Source organism: Carettochelys insculpta, chromosome 7 (genome assembly GCF_033958435.1).
Source record: "Carettochelys insculpta isolate YL-2023 chromosome 7, ASM3395843v1, whole genome shotgun sequence".
NCBI lineage: Eukaryota > Metazoa > Chordata > Testudines > Carettochelyidae > Carettochelys > Carettochelys insculpta.
Genome location: NC_134143.1, coordinates 14,478,298 through 14,494,767, shown reverse-complemented (window position 1 = coordinate 14,494,767; position 16,470 = coordinate 14,478,298). Strand labels below are relative to the sequence as shown.

The window sequence follows — 16,470 nt, the reverse complement described above, 5'->3', positions numbered from 1 at the left end:
CCATCCGCAGAAGTTGGTGCCCCATGCAGACATGGGTGTGTGTGTGTGTGTGTGTGTCTGTCTGTGTGTATACATACACAGTTCTCCATCGCCAGGAGCTGGACGGTGTGTGTGTCCAGTACTTTCCTAGGCGCTGGTGTGTGTCCGGTTCCCCCTCCGTCCCTCCCTCCCTGCCAACGAGCTGGTCGCCCAGCCGTGGGTGTGCGTCTATTCCCCCCCGCCTCGGACGTGGGCCCCTTCCCGGGGACGGGGCAGGAGGGACTGGCACCCCGCGGCCTCCTCCCTCTCCCCCCGCGTTGGGCGCCGCGCCCCGCCCCTCTGCCCGCACTCGGCCCGGCGGGGAGCCGCTGATTGGCTGGCTGGCTGGCAGGCGGGCGGGGGAGGCCGTAGGGAGCCGCCGCCGGGCTATGGCGGAGGAGGCTGCGACGGGCGGCAGCCGCGGGGGCGAGACTTAGGCGGGGAGCGCGGCGCGGGGCGGGGCCCAGCGAACGGGCGGGCGGCGGCCTGGCCTCCCTGGCGCGGGGCAGGGAGCTGCGCGGCGGCGGGGCGGCCCGCGGGCCGGGCCAACCAACATGGCTGCGAGGAGGCGCTCGGTGCTGAAGCCGCCCGGCCCCCGGCGGCCCCCGCCGCGCCTCGCGGCCGCCGGCCTGTAACTAGCAGCGGCGGGGGAGGCGCGTGGAGCCGCGCGAGGCTGGGTCCGCCCGGGCGGAGGGAAGCCCGGGGTGTGGTGCGGCGCGGCGCGGTCCGGTGCGGGGCGGAGGAGCGGGCGAAGTTTGGCGGCGGGCCGCCCTGCCTCGGCCATGGAGCCCAAGCACAAGGAGCTGCTCGCCCAGTGCCGCCACAGCCTGGCCCGGGCCCTGAGCGAGGCGGACAAGGTGATCGAGCTGCTTGAGGCGGCCGGCGCCCTGAGCCCCCGCGACCTGCAGCGGCTGGAGGCGGCCGGAGGCGACGCCGCCAAGGCCGACCTGCTCATCCAGCTGCTGCTGGCCAAGGAGCGGGACCACTTCCAAGACCTGCGCGTGGCCCTGGAGAAAACGCAGCCGCAGCTGCTGTCCATCCTCTACCTGAACGGGGTGGCGGGGGCGCCACCCGGGGAGACGGCGGGTGAGTGCCCCGCGGGGGACCGGACCGGACGGGACGGGCCGCCCTTTGGCGGAGGGGTGGGAATGCCCTCCGAGGGCTGAAGGGGGCGGGGGTTGCCTCGCTGGCACTCTTGTTAACCTTTGCCTGGGGGCTAAGTGAAGGGCTTTCGTGGGGACCAGTTCCTGTTCTACCCCACCCTGGTGTACTGAAAACGGGAGTGGGGAGGGGGAACGGAATGGCTTGCAGGCTGCCTTGAACCTGGGACCTGAGGCGCTTAGTGCAGGTGAAACCAAAGTGGATTTCAACCCAGGACCTCTGGGTGGATGTGAACCTGGGACCTCTGAAGCTTAGTGCCTGAGCCTTGACAGGTTGAGCTAAAAGTCAGCTGGTTTGTAGCTCAGGCTGTAGGCAGGATTCCTCCGTGCTTCTGGAAGGCTACATCTACACTCAGCAAAGTAAGTGAACCACAGTTATGTAATTCTGATTCTAGCTACATCAGGTACATAGCTGGAATCTATGTTTCTATGCTCTGCTAACTTGTCTGTCTGTACTGGGGATGGCCTGTGGTTAAGATGCAAAGAGTGAACCCCCAAAATTTGCAATTTCAAGTTGTGTTTAACTTGTGTTAATGTGAGTTAAGTGCAACCTGAAGCAGCTCTGTGGGTGTGTGCCCACCTGGCTCTCCCCAGTTGGGGGAAGCTGGGTGGACAGACAGCTGAGATGCTGTGGCTTCCACCAGCTGGGAGAACTCATGTCACTGCAGCTGTCTGCTGGGCCTGACTTCTCCCAGCTGCTGGAAGCTGGGCAGACAGACAACTGAGCCTGGCTCCCTACTGCTGGCAGGAGCCAGGAAATTGACATGGGCTGGTCCCCTGGTCAGTTTTCTGGCTCCCAGGAGTTGTGGGGGATATTTCAATTAGGCAGGGGTTGATTTCTCACAACCCCTGCATAAGTGGGGTGTCTACTGTATAGAGATCAACTGTAACCCCTGAGTGGTGGATTTGATGTCAATACTAGAGGTGTGAAATCAAACCCTAGAAGATTGACCCTGAGCAGGTCAGTCTTCTGGGGTAGTATAGACATAGTCTAAATGGTCTAGGGTGCTGCTACATGGGGCAATAAACCACACTCCTGGATGTGTGGGTTACAGAAGCCCAATCAGGATGGGTTTTAGGCAGGAGCTGAGCACTGTTCTGTTATCCCTTTGAGTAGCTCTTACAGTGCTTTTCACCCAGGGAGCTGAGTCCCTTAGCTCCATTTTACAACTGGGGAAACCTGCAGGGAGAGGAAGCAACTTGCTCATTGGAGCATAGAATCAAACCCAAATCCCTTGAAGCCTAGTCAAATGCTTGGCCACTAGGCCACGTTGCTAATATTAATTGATTAGTTAACTGGATCTGCAGGGAGCTCTCTTGGAGAGACCACTCTTAAACAGTGCAAACACCTGAGCTTGGATTCTTAAAGGTGGTTAGGATCTGTAGGGGCTATGTGTCTTTAGATTGTGGGCCTCAAGTCTTTTATTGTTTTTTATTGTTTGTTTGTTAATATTTTTTCAGGCTGTAAGTTTGGATGTTCATTTTGGTCTGCCCTTTTGTTCCCCACTGTTTTCCCTGTGTAAGAAGATGGGCTGGTGGTTGTTCCCAAGTAACTGTAAATACAAACACTGTTACTGTACCTTCCCAAAGCAGTTGCATAATTATTTCATTCATGCTTTCATTATTATTGCTTTACGTATCACTGGAAACCTGGGCTCATTGTGGAAGTGGTTCTCCCATGAAAGCTCATTACCTAACAAATTAGTTAGCCTTTAAGGTGGTACATGGACTGCTTGTTATTTGTGAAGCCACAGGCTAACATTGCTACCCCTTGGTACTGTTCCCCTTCTGTTTATTTGGTACACTCTCTGTTGTTTGTAAACTCCACTACAGTTAAAGTTGTTAAATAGTTTTGGGACTTGTTGCAGCTGTGAAATGGTTTCTGTTGCAGACTGATTGAACTGTGCTAGCCCAACAAAACAAGAGGAGATGTTCTGCATTTACTCTTGCAGGAGAATGGTAAATCCTTTGACTAGTGGTCCTTTTTGAAAACCAATCAGTTTGGATTTGTATTATGGCATCTTGTCTTCATTAGGGAAGAGGAGAGAGAGAGCATTGTTCACCAAGGTGGCAATGAGAATTTTGAGTAAACTTCCTGGTTTATCAAATCACCAACAAAACCCTGCTAGGACTCTGAAAGCTATCTTTTTAAAATACAAAGTTGATACTATTTGTGGCCTTTTGAATGTAGTTGTTTCTCCAAGTTTACACTATTACACTTGATCTCAATTTCAAGGCTTTATTGTAGATTGGCTTTAAAGAATATGCATTTATTTATAGTAATGTGCAGGTTCTGTTTTATAATGGTTGTCTTTAACACTTGGCAATAAGGAAAAAAGTTGTTTTTTTTTTTGTTTTTTTTTTTGTTAGACCTGGATTTAAACAGGGTGACTTATCTGTTTACCACACACAACCTCTCTGTGGAAGGTGCTTACTGGCTCATATAAGCCATATAATTTTATTAGAAAAATTAAAAGCAAGCAGTTTTAAAATCTGACTCTTAAACTTGACTGTTTCATCTGGAAAATATTTATGGATGTGCCTTTATAATATAGAACATGCACTATGCTTTTTAATTCAGTCAGCTGTCAGGTTGTAAACGTAGAAAATGGAACTTGATTTTAAAACATTACTGTGTATTATAACATATGTTCTCTAATGAAATGTGTATTAACAGTTCACAGGAACAACTGATCTCAGGACTTCTTCTAGCTTGTGGTCTGACATCAGTGTGAGGGTACACAGTACTCTGAAGTATAGGGCACAGAATATTTTACCTGATTAGATTAATGCTCAGTGTGGTCTTGTTTGGAAGCGCCTTTTAATGAACTGATGGTAACTAGACTATTTGAATTCCCATGTCTTATAAACAAGTTTAAAATGGAGTGGATGTATGCACTCTGTGGGATAATACTGTGTTTCCAAATCTTGCTTTAAGTTTATTGCATGTCACAAGAGTGAGATCCCAAGGGAAGAGGCATTTGAAATTAATGGCAAAATTAGTTTTCTTTGCTATAAGAAATCATACAGGTAATGTTAGTAAGAATATACCTTAATGCACTTGCTGTGTAAAATGAGATGTTCCTATTGACACGTCTCACAATGTTTTTGTTCTTGACTGTAAAAGACTACACATTTTTAATTTAAATTTTTCATCTAATCGAACTTGACATTGTTACAAGTCATTACAGAGGATATTATTGAAATGATTTAACAGAGGCAGTCATCATGTGTTAAAAGATTAAGGTTCTGATCCTGGAGTATGCCTAGCGGCATGCCTGAAGAGTCCCATGGAAATTAGTTGAATTTTTCCTACATAAAGGTAAGCAGTTAGAAAACCTTTTAACAGGACCAGGACCCAAATATGCAATTGCACATGGTATATGTTACAGGAAAGGTGTTAATTTTTAATTGTAGCCACCTGGAAAGGGCATGTTTAGGTCCCATATTGAAAATTTTAAAATAATTCTTTTATATGAAGTTGGAAATGAATTTGCATATTGACTTTTGTTCATTGTTGAGAATGAAAATAGTTTTATTGTTTTCGTGTAGATTGAGTTGCTGCATTTTTTTTTAACATAGCAAACATTGAAGGGGCATGTTTTGTATCTGAATGGAAGTGTTCAAAATTGTAGGAATAACTAGAAAAAATAGTTCTATTAATGAATTTTGTAAAATGTTTATTTAAATATAAGGAAAAACTAATTATTGGGCCCAAATGAAGTGTTCCTTTACTTTTAATCTAAGGCATCATCCTGAATTAGTTTTTCAAGTTACTATTTAGAGTTTGGTTAATGAAAGAATTTATGACAAGCACAATTAAATTACAGGCGTGTTTGGCAGAGGCAGAATTTATCTGCAGTGTATATTTTCAGTGTTTGTTTGAGGTTAAAATAAAGTGCACTAGACTGTGTATATGTAACAAATGTGGAGGGGCGGGTGTCTAATTTTTTTTCTTTCAGAGAGAATCTTAAGCCATTAATTCACATCAAGAAGTTGTCGACACATGTATTCCTTTTCCCTGGTTTCAAGGAGATTACTAATGCGTTGGTGTACTGCAGTGGTTTTTTACTTTTTTTTTCTTTTGCTGGACCCTAAAATACTTCAAATGGAGATTTGGACTCTTGTAAACCTAGCCATAGTCTGTGGATCTCCAGCCCACAGGTTGAAATCCACTGTTCTGTGGTAATGATGCCCAGTTGTGGACCTCTGAGACATAATCTGCAGACCAGTAAACAACTGTTGTGAATGCTTGAGGGAGAAATCAGGAGTTCTAGTAACTTTTTTTTTTTTTTAACACCAGTTAACCTGGATCATGATGGTTTTGCTTTATAAGGAACTTGCTTTGCTTGATGCCATTTTTCCTAGCTCTGTAACTATTAAGAATTGAGTACATGTCACACATTTACAGTGATCTTAATTATGAATAATAATTAATTCTATTTTTTAAAAGTCCCCTGTGCATATTATTTTAAATGTATTATGCTGTAGATAGGATCTGGTTCTAATTTTAGAACACTGCGCATGACATTGACTGCAAACTGACAAATAATATTCTGACAAAACAAAATCAACACACACTTAGCACAGCTAATGCTTTATTTTGCATAAGTGATAGTATAATCACCATATAGTTCTTATGGTATACCCCTTTAAAAGTTAATAAAGATAATAGAGAAGTATTAAGATATTCTATTGAAGTACTTCCCAAGACTGGAGAAGGTAATTCAAAGATAAGGGCAGATGTATTCTTGATATGTAAGTTATTTGCAGTAACTTTTTGAAAATGTCCATTTGAAAGTCCGTCAGGATGTCATTTTGGCATTTTAAAACCACAGTGGACTTTGTGTGAAAATTAATTCTTTCTTTTTAAGCAATTTATCAGTTGTTCTTTCTGTAGATTTGTGCATGTTCTTACCTGCCTTTATGAATTTAGGTACTTTTATAAAGTACTTTTAATCATGTAGTATTTGCATATCTTAATAGTATAGCTTTTCTCCTCTTTAATGGGGTATCATAAGATGACTGACATACTGAAGTACCTTACTGAATTGGGGCAATATTAATGTGATCAGATAAATTGCAAAAAGCTTATTCTATAATACATTCTTGGATATTTTATGTATGTGTATATATATTTCATGCTAATAGCATGTGAAATTTTGAGTCTCACAAGCAAACAAATAAAAGTACTACAAATAAGGTAGCTGCTCAGCTAGCTTTGAGGGAGAAAGGATATCTTGTGGTGGTACTTAGCTTTAAAGTCCTTGATAAATCAGTGCCAGTTGTCTGTGCTTCACTTTCATGGTTTTCTTGGGGAAGGAGTGAGAAAAGAAACAGTCCAGAACAATTTAGGTTGCTGAGCTTTTAAGTTCTTAGCTTCTGAGTTAATGGGCTCATGGAGTTACAAAGGCGCTCTAATCTCTCTATTCCAGAGCTAAAACAGCTTGCTGAACTTAAAAGCCCCAGTACACCTGGCTTCAAAGATATTAAGTTTCTCATGTTCAGTTTCCTTTTATTTTAGCAGCTGGGCTGGTAAATTCTTGTAACCAAACAACTGCATCAGGTGATCAAGTCTGCGTGTATCTATCTTGAAGTTTGCAGCTATTAGCAGACTGAAAGACTTTACTATGCACTTTAAGTACTTGTTTGAGATACTCACAACAGAGTACATATTACTGAGTTAGGCCCATATGTAATGGTATGAGATGAGCAAATAGTGAAAGTCAGTGGGACTAATGGTGTCAGTACAGTTACACATGCATGTAAGTGTTTGCAGGACAAGCGCCTCAGTTTAAATTTCTGCTGTTCAATCAGTTTTGAGTTTCTCTAAGCAGACAGGAGAGAATTTTGTAAACCTAACTAATTTTTGGAAAAATTTGCAATTTTTGTGATTTTGGTTAACTGGAGGTCTCACAGCAGAAGTCTGCTGTGTTGGGAGCTTTCTGCTGACATTCCTGTATTCTGCATTCCATAAGAAAGAAGGGATGTCTCAGAAGAGGGGTTTTTTCTGACATTTGGCCCCATAGGGATGGGCCAAATATAAATAGAGCTTCTCACAACAGAACTGTCGGCAAGAGATAAGCAACTGCAATGCACAGTTTGCATATCTGTTGCTGACCGTTGTTGGCAATCAAGGCACAGAGTTAGTGAGCAGAGGGTCTTGGAGCCATTTTTCCAGAGGGTAGTAGTGAACCATAAGATAGAGTAGCTCTGAAATAACTGATGCCATCCCCAGAGAAAAGATGGGGATAGAGAGGCTCTTGAGTCATTCTTCTGTACCTGGAAAGTGAGCTTGGAGCAGAGAGCCATAGGAGCCAGTGAATGGATAAAGTAATCTGTGGGTGGAAGGTCTGAGAGGGAGTGACTTGAAGAAATTTGGGGCATAGGTAAAAAGGAGGTGATGAAGGGCATATTGAGGGGGAAAAGGCAGAAAAGATGAGGCAGACTGGTGAGAGGAGGACAGAAGCAACAGATAACCTGTGTCGTCATGGTGGAGAAGAGAGAAGAAGTGAAGAGAGAAATTTCAGAAGTATATGTTACACTCCACTGTGTTTAATCATAACAGTAAACATTGCCTTGTGCTTTTATTTCCTGGAAATGAAAGGAGTTGGGCATACATGGGTCAGCACAGGTGTTTATTTTGCATGTGATTAGTAGATGTCGAACTCCACAAACCTTATTGCAGAATTCTTTGAATTGTGGCACTCAGAAGTCATGCAGTTTTTCCTACAATTGCATAGGCAGCATTCAGAGAAAGGCCAGTTTGTGTGGGGACTGAGAGACTTTTGGCTCTACTGGGTGGTGAGTGAAATTGATCAGGTATTTCCCAGATTAGAAATACTTTGAGAAGCAAGAAGTATGTCCAGAAGGGGGTATCCCTAAAGGAATAACAAGTTAAGCCTGCTTGGAAGTTGTCTCCCAAGCTGAAGGAAGGCAATTTGCTACTTACTATTTACAAACACCTAGAGGACTATGAAGTAAATATACATGTGAAAGATTTGAGGGCTTCTTTGCAGCTGGGCACTAAATGTAATGCTTATCCAGCAGTGACCATCTTAGAGATACCAGAAATTTCCTGTCTCTTTAGAAGGAGCATGCCAAGACAGTGAGGGAAACAAATCACCTATGGAACCAGCTGTGGTGTTAGTGTTGCAAGTAAGGATTGCCTTTTTCAGCTTTCAGTCACCAGAGGATTAAATGCCTTTACTCCTCTTGGTTACATTGTTTCCATGTGGCCTTATTCAAGGCTGCAGTAGTCCGTCCTGCAGACCCATGTGGATTCTGGAAGATGACTCTCATTCCAGAGGTATCAGATTAGAGTTCCAACCCCTTTCCAACTCCTGTGAACTCAGTGGAGGACAGTATGTGGTCTGACCTAGCCTCTGGGAGTAGTGGCTGTAGACAAGTGATGTCAGCAGGCTGGGTTCTGTAGTATTCTTTTCTTTCTGTTCTTAGCTTTGACCTCTCCTCTGTTGCCAACCTCAGTCTCCCTTCCCACCTCCCAGTTTTCTTTTATGACCATTAATCTTCCTACTCCCTTGCTCCTATTTACATCTGTTCCACTCCCTCCATTTTTGTTCCTTGCTGCTGTTATGTAATTTCACACCTGGGTGCGGTGTACTGTCCTATCTAGTGGCACCGACACTTCTTACAGAGAGAATGAGTCTGCTCTGCAGCCTTAGCTAATAGCTAGCTGGCTTTTAGCTCATAAGAGCCTCATATACTAAGCTCCAGAGGTCCTGCGTCTGGGATACAGTAAAATACTTAAAAATCCCCAGCTTACCCAAAAGCTAGGTACCCAACTAGATAAGTCAATAATCCTGAGCATTTGCTTGTATGTTATACCTGTTTTTCCCCTTCCTTCTTACACTTGTTAGGCTGTAAAGTCTTGGAGAGATTGATTGTGTCTCTTCCAGTATGTCCGCACAGTATCTACCGCATTTTGGCTGCTAAAGTAAAATAATTGGTTGCAAAGCTTGTCTCCAAAGGCTTTCTTGATAAGTACTGTGAATGTTTTATTTTGACTGCTTCCTTGTACAGATTTTTTTTTTCCAGTATTGATGATAAAACCTACTGGTACAACTATTTTTAAAATGACTAATGAAAGCTGCAATCAGGAGTGAAGATGGAGCATTATTTTAGACTCCTCTGGGATTTTCCATGGTGACTAATCGTAATCATTTGGCAACATGAGTTGTGACCCACTTTTCGTAATCAAAATACAGCTGGAAGTTTGGGGGTTTTGTTTTCGGTAAATGCCCTTGATAATAGGCTTGAATTTTTCTGATATGGGGGAGAGCAACTCAACAAGTTTGTGCTTATTGGGCTTCTGCCTCTGAGACAGGACATGGCTCTTCCTTTCTGTCACACTTACCCTCTCTGCTCCGCCTCCCCTGTCGTCTGATGTAACTGGAAGTGAGGATTTGGCTCCTGAAGACCACAGCTTTGTCAGAAGTTAGAGCTATTTGTACAGAAGCTTACACGGTGCCTAAGCTAATGGCGGCTGCTATTTTTACACCAATCCCAGGTTCTTCTCCAGGGTGGTGTCTTCATTAATGCTATCACTTCTCAGCATTACTGTCATGACAGAAATTTTACACAAGCTGGAGGGTGGTCTACAGTAATGTGGTGGTGGTCATATCCTATGCCTGGAGCTTTGTCCCTGCAAAGGAACGTTTTTAGAATTTGGATAAAATTGGCAACAGGCTGCAGAACCAGCAGATTCTCTCATCCCTGCATCTCTTCCTTCGTGCAGATGCGCAGCTTTTTGCAGAAGCAGACAGGTCAGTAGCAGGGGCAGAAGTTCTTTCAGGCTTTGTCTCTTACTTGTAAAGGCATGTTTAAGATCTAGGAAAAGGATAATTTATTGCATCTGAAAGGTCCTTTCCGTTTCCTGTTGTGGGGGTGGGGAGAGGACAAGAACAGCCCTTGTACATTTAAATGACGGCTTTTTAAAAGAAGTTCATGAAATGGACCCCTGGTTGACTTGTGTTGTAACTCCTTTGTGTGTGGTGTTACTGGCTTCCTCTGGAGTATTATGATTGTTTTCAAAAACAGTTGAAGTTTGTTTTTTTTTATTTTAAAAAGTCAGTTGATAAGCTGGATTGAGATGCTATGGCTTAATTCAGCATGCTTGTAACTAGCCCTGTGGTAAGGGAAACAAAGCAGGGAAGAATGCAAAGACAGTGCAGATGTCTGTTGGAGGGATGGTAAAGGGAGAGCTTCCAGGGACATATGTTGCATAAGTTATCACTAGTGTAGAGAGAGATTTCTATAGTAAGTAAAATGACAAAAACAAAAAATTCCAAAGTTGGACTTCTAAAGCCATATTCTAACTGGGTCTTTCATTGTAAGTCAGTTGAGTATCATTTATTAGCCTACAAGTAGTTATGTAAAACCTGAATTCACAATCTGTCTTTGGCACTCTCTTGGAGTGCTGGTCTTTTGGTCTTATGTTCATGAGTCCAGGCTCCTTTTCTCTCCAGCTTCTCACAGAAAGAAGAGTGTGGTTGTGTCAGGCTATGTCTTTACTAGACCAAGAAAGTTGAGTGCAGTTATGAAGTTTTAGCTATGTCAATTGCTTAGCTAACATCAAGGTAGCTGCACTCAGCTGACTGGTCTGTCTGTACAGGGGTAGGTTCAGGGGAGAGTTTTTCTTCGGCTTCTCTTCTTACTCATCTCACAAGGAGTACAGGGTTGACTGCGACCCCCGAGAGCTCAGTTTCTTGCATCCAGATTAGATGTGTGACATCAAACCCCAGAAGATTGACCCTAAGCAAGTAGGTCTTCTGTGGTACTGTAGATGAGCTCTCAGTGTCTCCTATCAATAGAGCTTGACAAGGCACACACAGAGTTCTTTCTGTTAGCGTTCACTCCACTCTCTCCTTCCATAGGTCAGGTAAAACCCTCTCTCTTCTGTATTGTTTTTGAGTCCTGTTAACCTTTGTGTTTGACCCACTCTTCCAGAAAGGCTGTTTCACAATTGGATCCTGCAGAGTGGAATGTTCTGTTTTTAAAGGTGATGTGCAACGGTCTGTGTAGGTGATGGGAAACTGGCTTATGTGCCTTTTTTTCTTGCTTCTTTCTTTTGATAGTTAAAGGAAGCCTGAAATTTTTTTATTGTTGTAAATCCATTTGTGCCCCTTAAAATATCAGGAATGTTCAGGCTGGTCTTCCCTTCTGGATATTTTCGGGGAGGGCCATGATGTGGTTTGGGAGGTTGCTTAATCTTTAATTGAAGAAATAGGGCAAGTTTTACCATTAACAGATTGGCTCTTCCAACTGCTTATAGGGCATTTGATTTAGATAGGAGTGGTTAAAACACAAAAACAAATCCAAAGCTTTAACAAAAACACTTTCCATCCCAGCTGATCAACTGCTTGATACTGAGTGTCATAAGCTAGTTCTCCAGTCACCAGAGTAAACAGGGCAGACAAAACCAGAACTTTGTGTATTTTTATGGTGGTGTTTTTTGTTTAGTTCTTTGAATGGCTTTTGTCTTTAAGAGGAAAGAGGCCTTTAAGAAGGAAATGCTTCTAAGAGTTGTCTTTTTACCTTCACTGATTCTTTTAAGAGCTAGTGTATTTTTATGTTTAAGAAATAGCTGAGATACCGTGTGTGTAGAAATACAAAAAAAACAAAAAACAAAAAAAAGCCTTCTGGTGATGACCAAGAGCAGCGTTCACTACCTAGTTTTGTTCATTTACAGTAAATGGATAACTCAGATTTTCACGCAAGTTGAGGGGCTGGTTCCCAGCTCCCATGGGCTTGCAGGTGCTGGGAAACTGACCAGTCCATCAGGGCTGGTCAGTTTCCTGGCTCCCAGAGCGACAGGGAGCTGGGAACCAGGGTGCTGCTTGGTTCCCCTTCTGCCTGGGCTTGCGGGACTTGGGAAACTGACCAGCTCATGGCCGGTCAGTTTCCCGGGTCCTGTCAGCGCAGGGGAGCTGGGGACCAGGCTGCCGCTTGGTTCCCAGCTTCCAGCCCCTTGTGGGTCCCAGGAAGGTGACCAGCAATGAGCTGGTCAGTTTCCCATGTCCTGCAAGCTCAAGGGAGATGGGGAGCCAGGAGCCAGACTGCCGCTTGGTTCCCCTATGCTGGTGGGACCCAGGAAGCTGACTAATCATGAGACGGTCAGTTTTCCGGGTCCCACAAGTGGCAGAGAGATGGGAACCAGGTTGCTCATGGCTGGTCAGCTTTCTGGGTTTTGCAAGCAGTGAGGAGAGGGGAATGAAGCGGCCGCCTCATCTGGGGCTGCCACTGGAGGTCGGGCTGGGACCCCCCCCAGCTGGTTTTGCTGGCTGGGCACTGCCCAGCTTGTTTCCAGCCACAGGGCTGCAAGTCTCCTGGCCCCCTCCCTCCATGGCACTGCCCTCACCACCACCTCTCATGTAAATCGAGATACATGTATTTTGAATGCACATATCTCGGGGGTTACTGTATTGCTAAGTTACAGCTGCCAACATGGCTTCTCTTTGTTGCTCTGTCTGTACACAAGCATTCTTTATGCTGGCTGGAACATACATATTTCTGAAACTAGTGTTTGTGGCAGAGAAGGAGTGGATACTCTGTTTTTTGGTATGTCTGGCCAAAATTATTGTCTTGGGGATTTGGGTACATTGGTTTTTGGCAAAGAAGTGGAGAATTCCAGAAATCAAGGATCTGGGAATGTTCTTTCAGTCCTTAATTAGACAAAAATCTTAATAGTATCCATGAACAGTTGGCTTGAGTTTGCTATATACAAATGAGCCCCGAGTTACATGGTGTGGTTTATTTTCTAAATTGCTTGAAAATGACTAGGCCACTGTTTTTTAAGATGTACAGCATTATCTCACAAACCAAGCTTATTCTTCTATTGTTTTGTAAACCTCATCTGACTTTTTGGCATCTCTACAGCAGTCTGGAATACTTTGTTCTTTGGTATAGATGAAAATGACACAGACACAACAATGTTTTAACTGAGAAGGAGAATGTTGGTTGATAATGGTAGGAAGCAGTGTCACATTTTCAGGTCAAAGATGATTTTCCCCCCAAATCCATGAGTCTTAAAATGCTTTGTTCTTGTGTGTGGTTTTTGTTTTTGTTTTTGTTTTTTTTTTGTTTTTGTTAATGTTTATGTTGATTGGCCTGTTGCATTTTTTAGGGTAGAACAGGGTATTGAAGGTCCTGATACGCACTTAATATGAAACTCACTAATTGCGTATTCAGAGACTTTTGTTTGATAAACAAAGTTGCTTCGCTATTCTTTTGTAGTGAGTATTGTTTTCATCCCAGCAATGTTCCCTCTGATTTTTCCATCTGTGTTGAATAAATTTTATGTGCACTGAGACATGTGAATGTGCACCTCTAATGGAAACAAATGGTTCTGACTCTGGGTGCTGTGGGCCTTCTGCTAATCAGATGGGTGGCATTTGAATTTCTTGTGGGTGGCCAGCCACCCAAGTGTTCAGCTTGCAGGGAACACTGGATGAAGGCAAAAATTTGAATTTGTCTTCTGTTGGTGGCTTTTTTCTTGTAAATAGAAGTGCAAAAGCTTGTGTAAATGCTTTGTGCAGTGTTGTACATGCCACATGGTTCTCTTACCTGTTCTCCCCTTTACCCAAGTGTTTACTCAACTTAGATCCAGAAGCACGCTCCCCAGATATTATGAAAATAATATGGATGTTGAAAAATATGTAGTATGAAATTGTCTTTAATATAATGCTGCTTATTTTTTTTTTTTTTTTTTTTTTTTTTTAAACCATGATGCCAGAAAGGCACAGTTCTGGATCTGTGAAGATTACTTAAATCTTACCTGGTTATACTGAACACGTTTTTTGTCTTATCTGCATTGCATGCTATTTCATTTAAAAAAAAATCTAGAAATGGATGTAACTGTCATTCAGTGGGCGGGAGAGTTAAGTTCTCTTAATTTTCCCTGTAAGTCTTTAACACATGGTAACTGTTTACTTTTTTAAAAACTGAATACATGTTTAAATTTCTCATGAGTGTGTGAGTTCACATCTGAGGCTTTAAGTAGCTGATGTAATAGATGTATGACTCCATTTTATTAAATGTGTGGTTTTGTATATTTAAACATGTTTGACAGTAAAGCACTAAAAGTAACATGTACGTGAGCTGAAAGTGAGATGTCAATTTACTTGCAGTATTGCTCTTGAGGGTGACTGCATTATTGTTATGGACTGTAGAAATGACTTGAAAAATATCCAGTGAAGTTTATTTAGACATGTACGTACAAGAGACAGAATTAAAAAGAAAAGCCAAATATTTAATGGAACAAACAACCAATTCATCACTTTGCAAGGGAGTGGGAGGATGTTGTGTGGCATAGCAAAGCAGAGATGAACCTAAGGATCCCTGAATAAAGAGCTGTCATGTTGTCTGTGATGTCTAATAATAGCCAGCCTTAATAATATAGTAGTGATTTTTTTTTAAAAAAGGATCCTGTAGGGTAACTCATGAAACAAAATACTATCACTCAAGATTATTCAGGGTTTTAGTTTAGCAGAAAAATTAACGTAATTATTCACATCTTAGAAGAATAAGTGGAGAACTCTCAAGTATTGATGTTTATGCTGTTTAACCACTGAACTGCATTTACTGCAGTTTACATCTCTTCAAAACAATAGTCAGTTTGCCCCATGTTTTGAGAGTGCAGTGTGCTCCCTGGTGGCATATGCTTGGGCAAATCAAAAACTTCCTGATACTTCCATCAAAAATTGGGCTTTTGACTACTTAATTTTCATAGCACATTTCTGGTTTTGCATATGCACATCTAAAATTTTTAAAGCAGAAAACTGAAAATCCAATTTTTCTGCATGAAAAAGTCAGTGAAAATTTATTTTGAATTAAAATGTTTGTTTTGGAAAAGGGTGGAGGGTGACATTTAATTTTCCAGCCAGCTCTAGTACATACAGACTCTCCTTGTGCATATGCACTGAGAGTTTCATGCACAAGTCAGGAGTTTGAGCTTTTGGAAATTTGGGTCACAGGTGGCTTCATGAGAGCAGTAGATCTTGTCATTCAGAAAGTAGCATTTTAATTCTTCTGTCCCAGTTAGGGATGTCCATGGAAAAGCATCAGTCCATGTGAGATGAATTGATGTAACATGGTTTCATTTGAATGTAATACTACCATGTTAATTTTGAACCTCTTCCTTATAAAATGTCCTAGTTTTAGATCTCCTATTTGTTATGAAAGATAACATTTAACCATCTTAAATATTAGAAAATACTTCTGAACGATTATGAGCTGGGTTTACTTGCTTAGTTTCTCTCTCAGTTCACCAGACAAAATCAACTTCTTAAGTTTGAATTTCTGTTGCTGGTTTAAAGAGCACCAACACAGTGCGGAGAGGGTATCTTCTCCCTTCAAGCTTTCCAATGTTGGAAGTGATATCTTGTTTTGCCAAAGAAACAACCTTTGCATTTTGGCAGATTTAAAAAAAAAAAAAAATCTTGATATGGCTGTAAAGAGAACCCTGCAGTAAAAATTTTTGATTCTCCTGGTATCACTGATGTATGCAGTATCCCCTGCTAGCATAGCTCTTTGCAAAGTGGCTGTACAGCCATCATTGCATCAGTTTGAGAACTGCACAAGAACACTTGCTCTCAAAAAAAATCTTTTCATTTTTTTCATGGACAGCTGTGTGAGCAACTGTAAAAATTAGCTTTAAAAGTGTTGAAAAAATGTACAGGTATTGTTTTGTGGTGGTTTTTGGTTTTGAGGAATTAATGGAAAAAACTCCCACAAATAAGTAATTTCAGTTATGCAAACAGGTACGATGCATAAAGGGAAGTTAATTTTGAGCTGAAGTGCCTTAGTGAGTCCAGCTAGAGAGCTACTTGGGAATGGGATCAAAACAAGAAGATGCCCATTCAGTGTTATCCATTTGGCATCAATATCAAGCCAGTTTGTTGGATTTCAGAAGAGTGAAAAAACTGCCTACTTATTTCAGTGACTAGTGTGCAGTAGCTCTATAAGAAAAAGAGCCTATGAGCACGCAAAGCCCATCTTCGTATAGTTGCATTGTTCGGGGTTTCTTCACTTGGCCGCTGCATATGCTAAGGATCCAGAGTGATCCAAGAAAGCCAAAGTTGCACTGTTGGCTTCCGTCCAGCCCAGTATGTTTTGTGTTTTTGACTTAGGTATTGGAGTGCTCTTCCAGTCTGAAAACCGCATGATGTTCTAGTGTGCTTAACTGAAGTTTTGCATAACCCATTTATCCATCCCTTAACATTGTCAGATTGGCCTGTAGAGAGATGGTAAAGAAAGCCAGGGACAGGGAGGG

General features: G+C 42.6%; 1 protein-coding gene across 5 annotated transcripts in view; it reads left to right on the top strand.

Moving 5' to 3' along the window:
- The first annotated feature begins 454 nt into the window (after window positions 1-454).
- Window positions 455-16,470, top strand: part of DLG5 (discs large MAGUK scaffold protein 5) — a 149,234-nt gene continuing 133,218 nt past the window's right edge. For 3 of the 5 annotated variants that reach the window (XM_075000042.1, XM_075000038.1, XM_075000040.1), the window contains exon 1: window positions 457-1,104. In XM_075000042.1, the coding sequence (XP_074856143.1) occupies window positions 801-1,104 (304 nt within the window). In that variant the 5' untranslated portion in view covers window positions 457-800. Of the gene's footprint in view, window positions 1,105-16,470 lie in introns of all 5 variants that reach the window. The other 2 variants (XM_075000041.1, XM_075000039.1) reach the window with 2 other exon arrangements.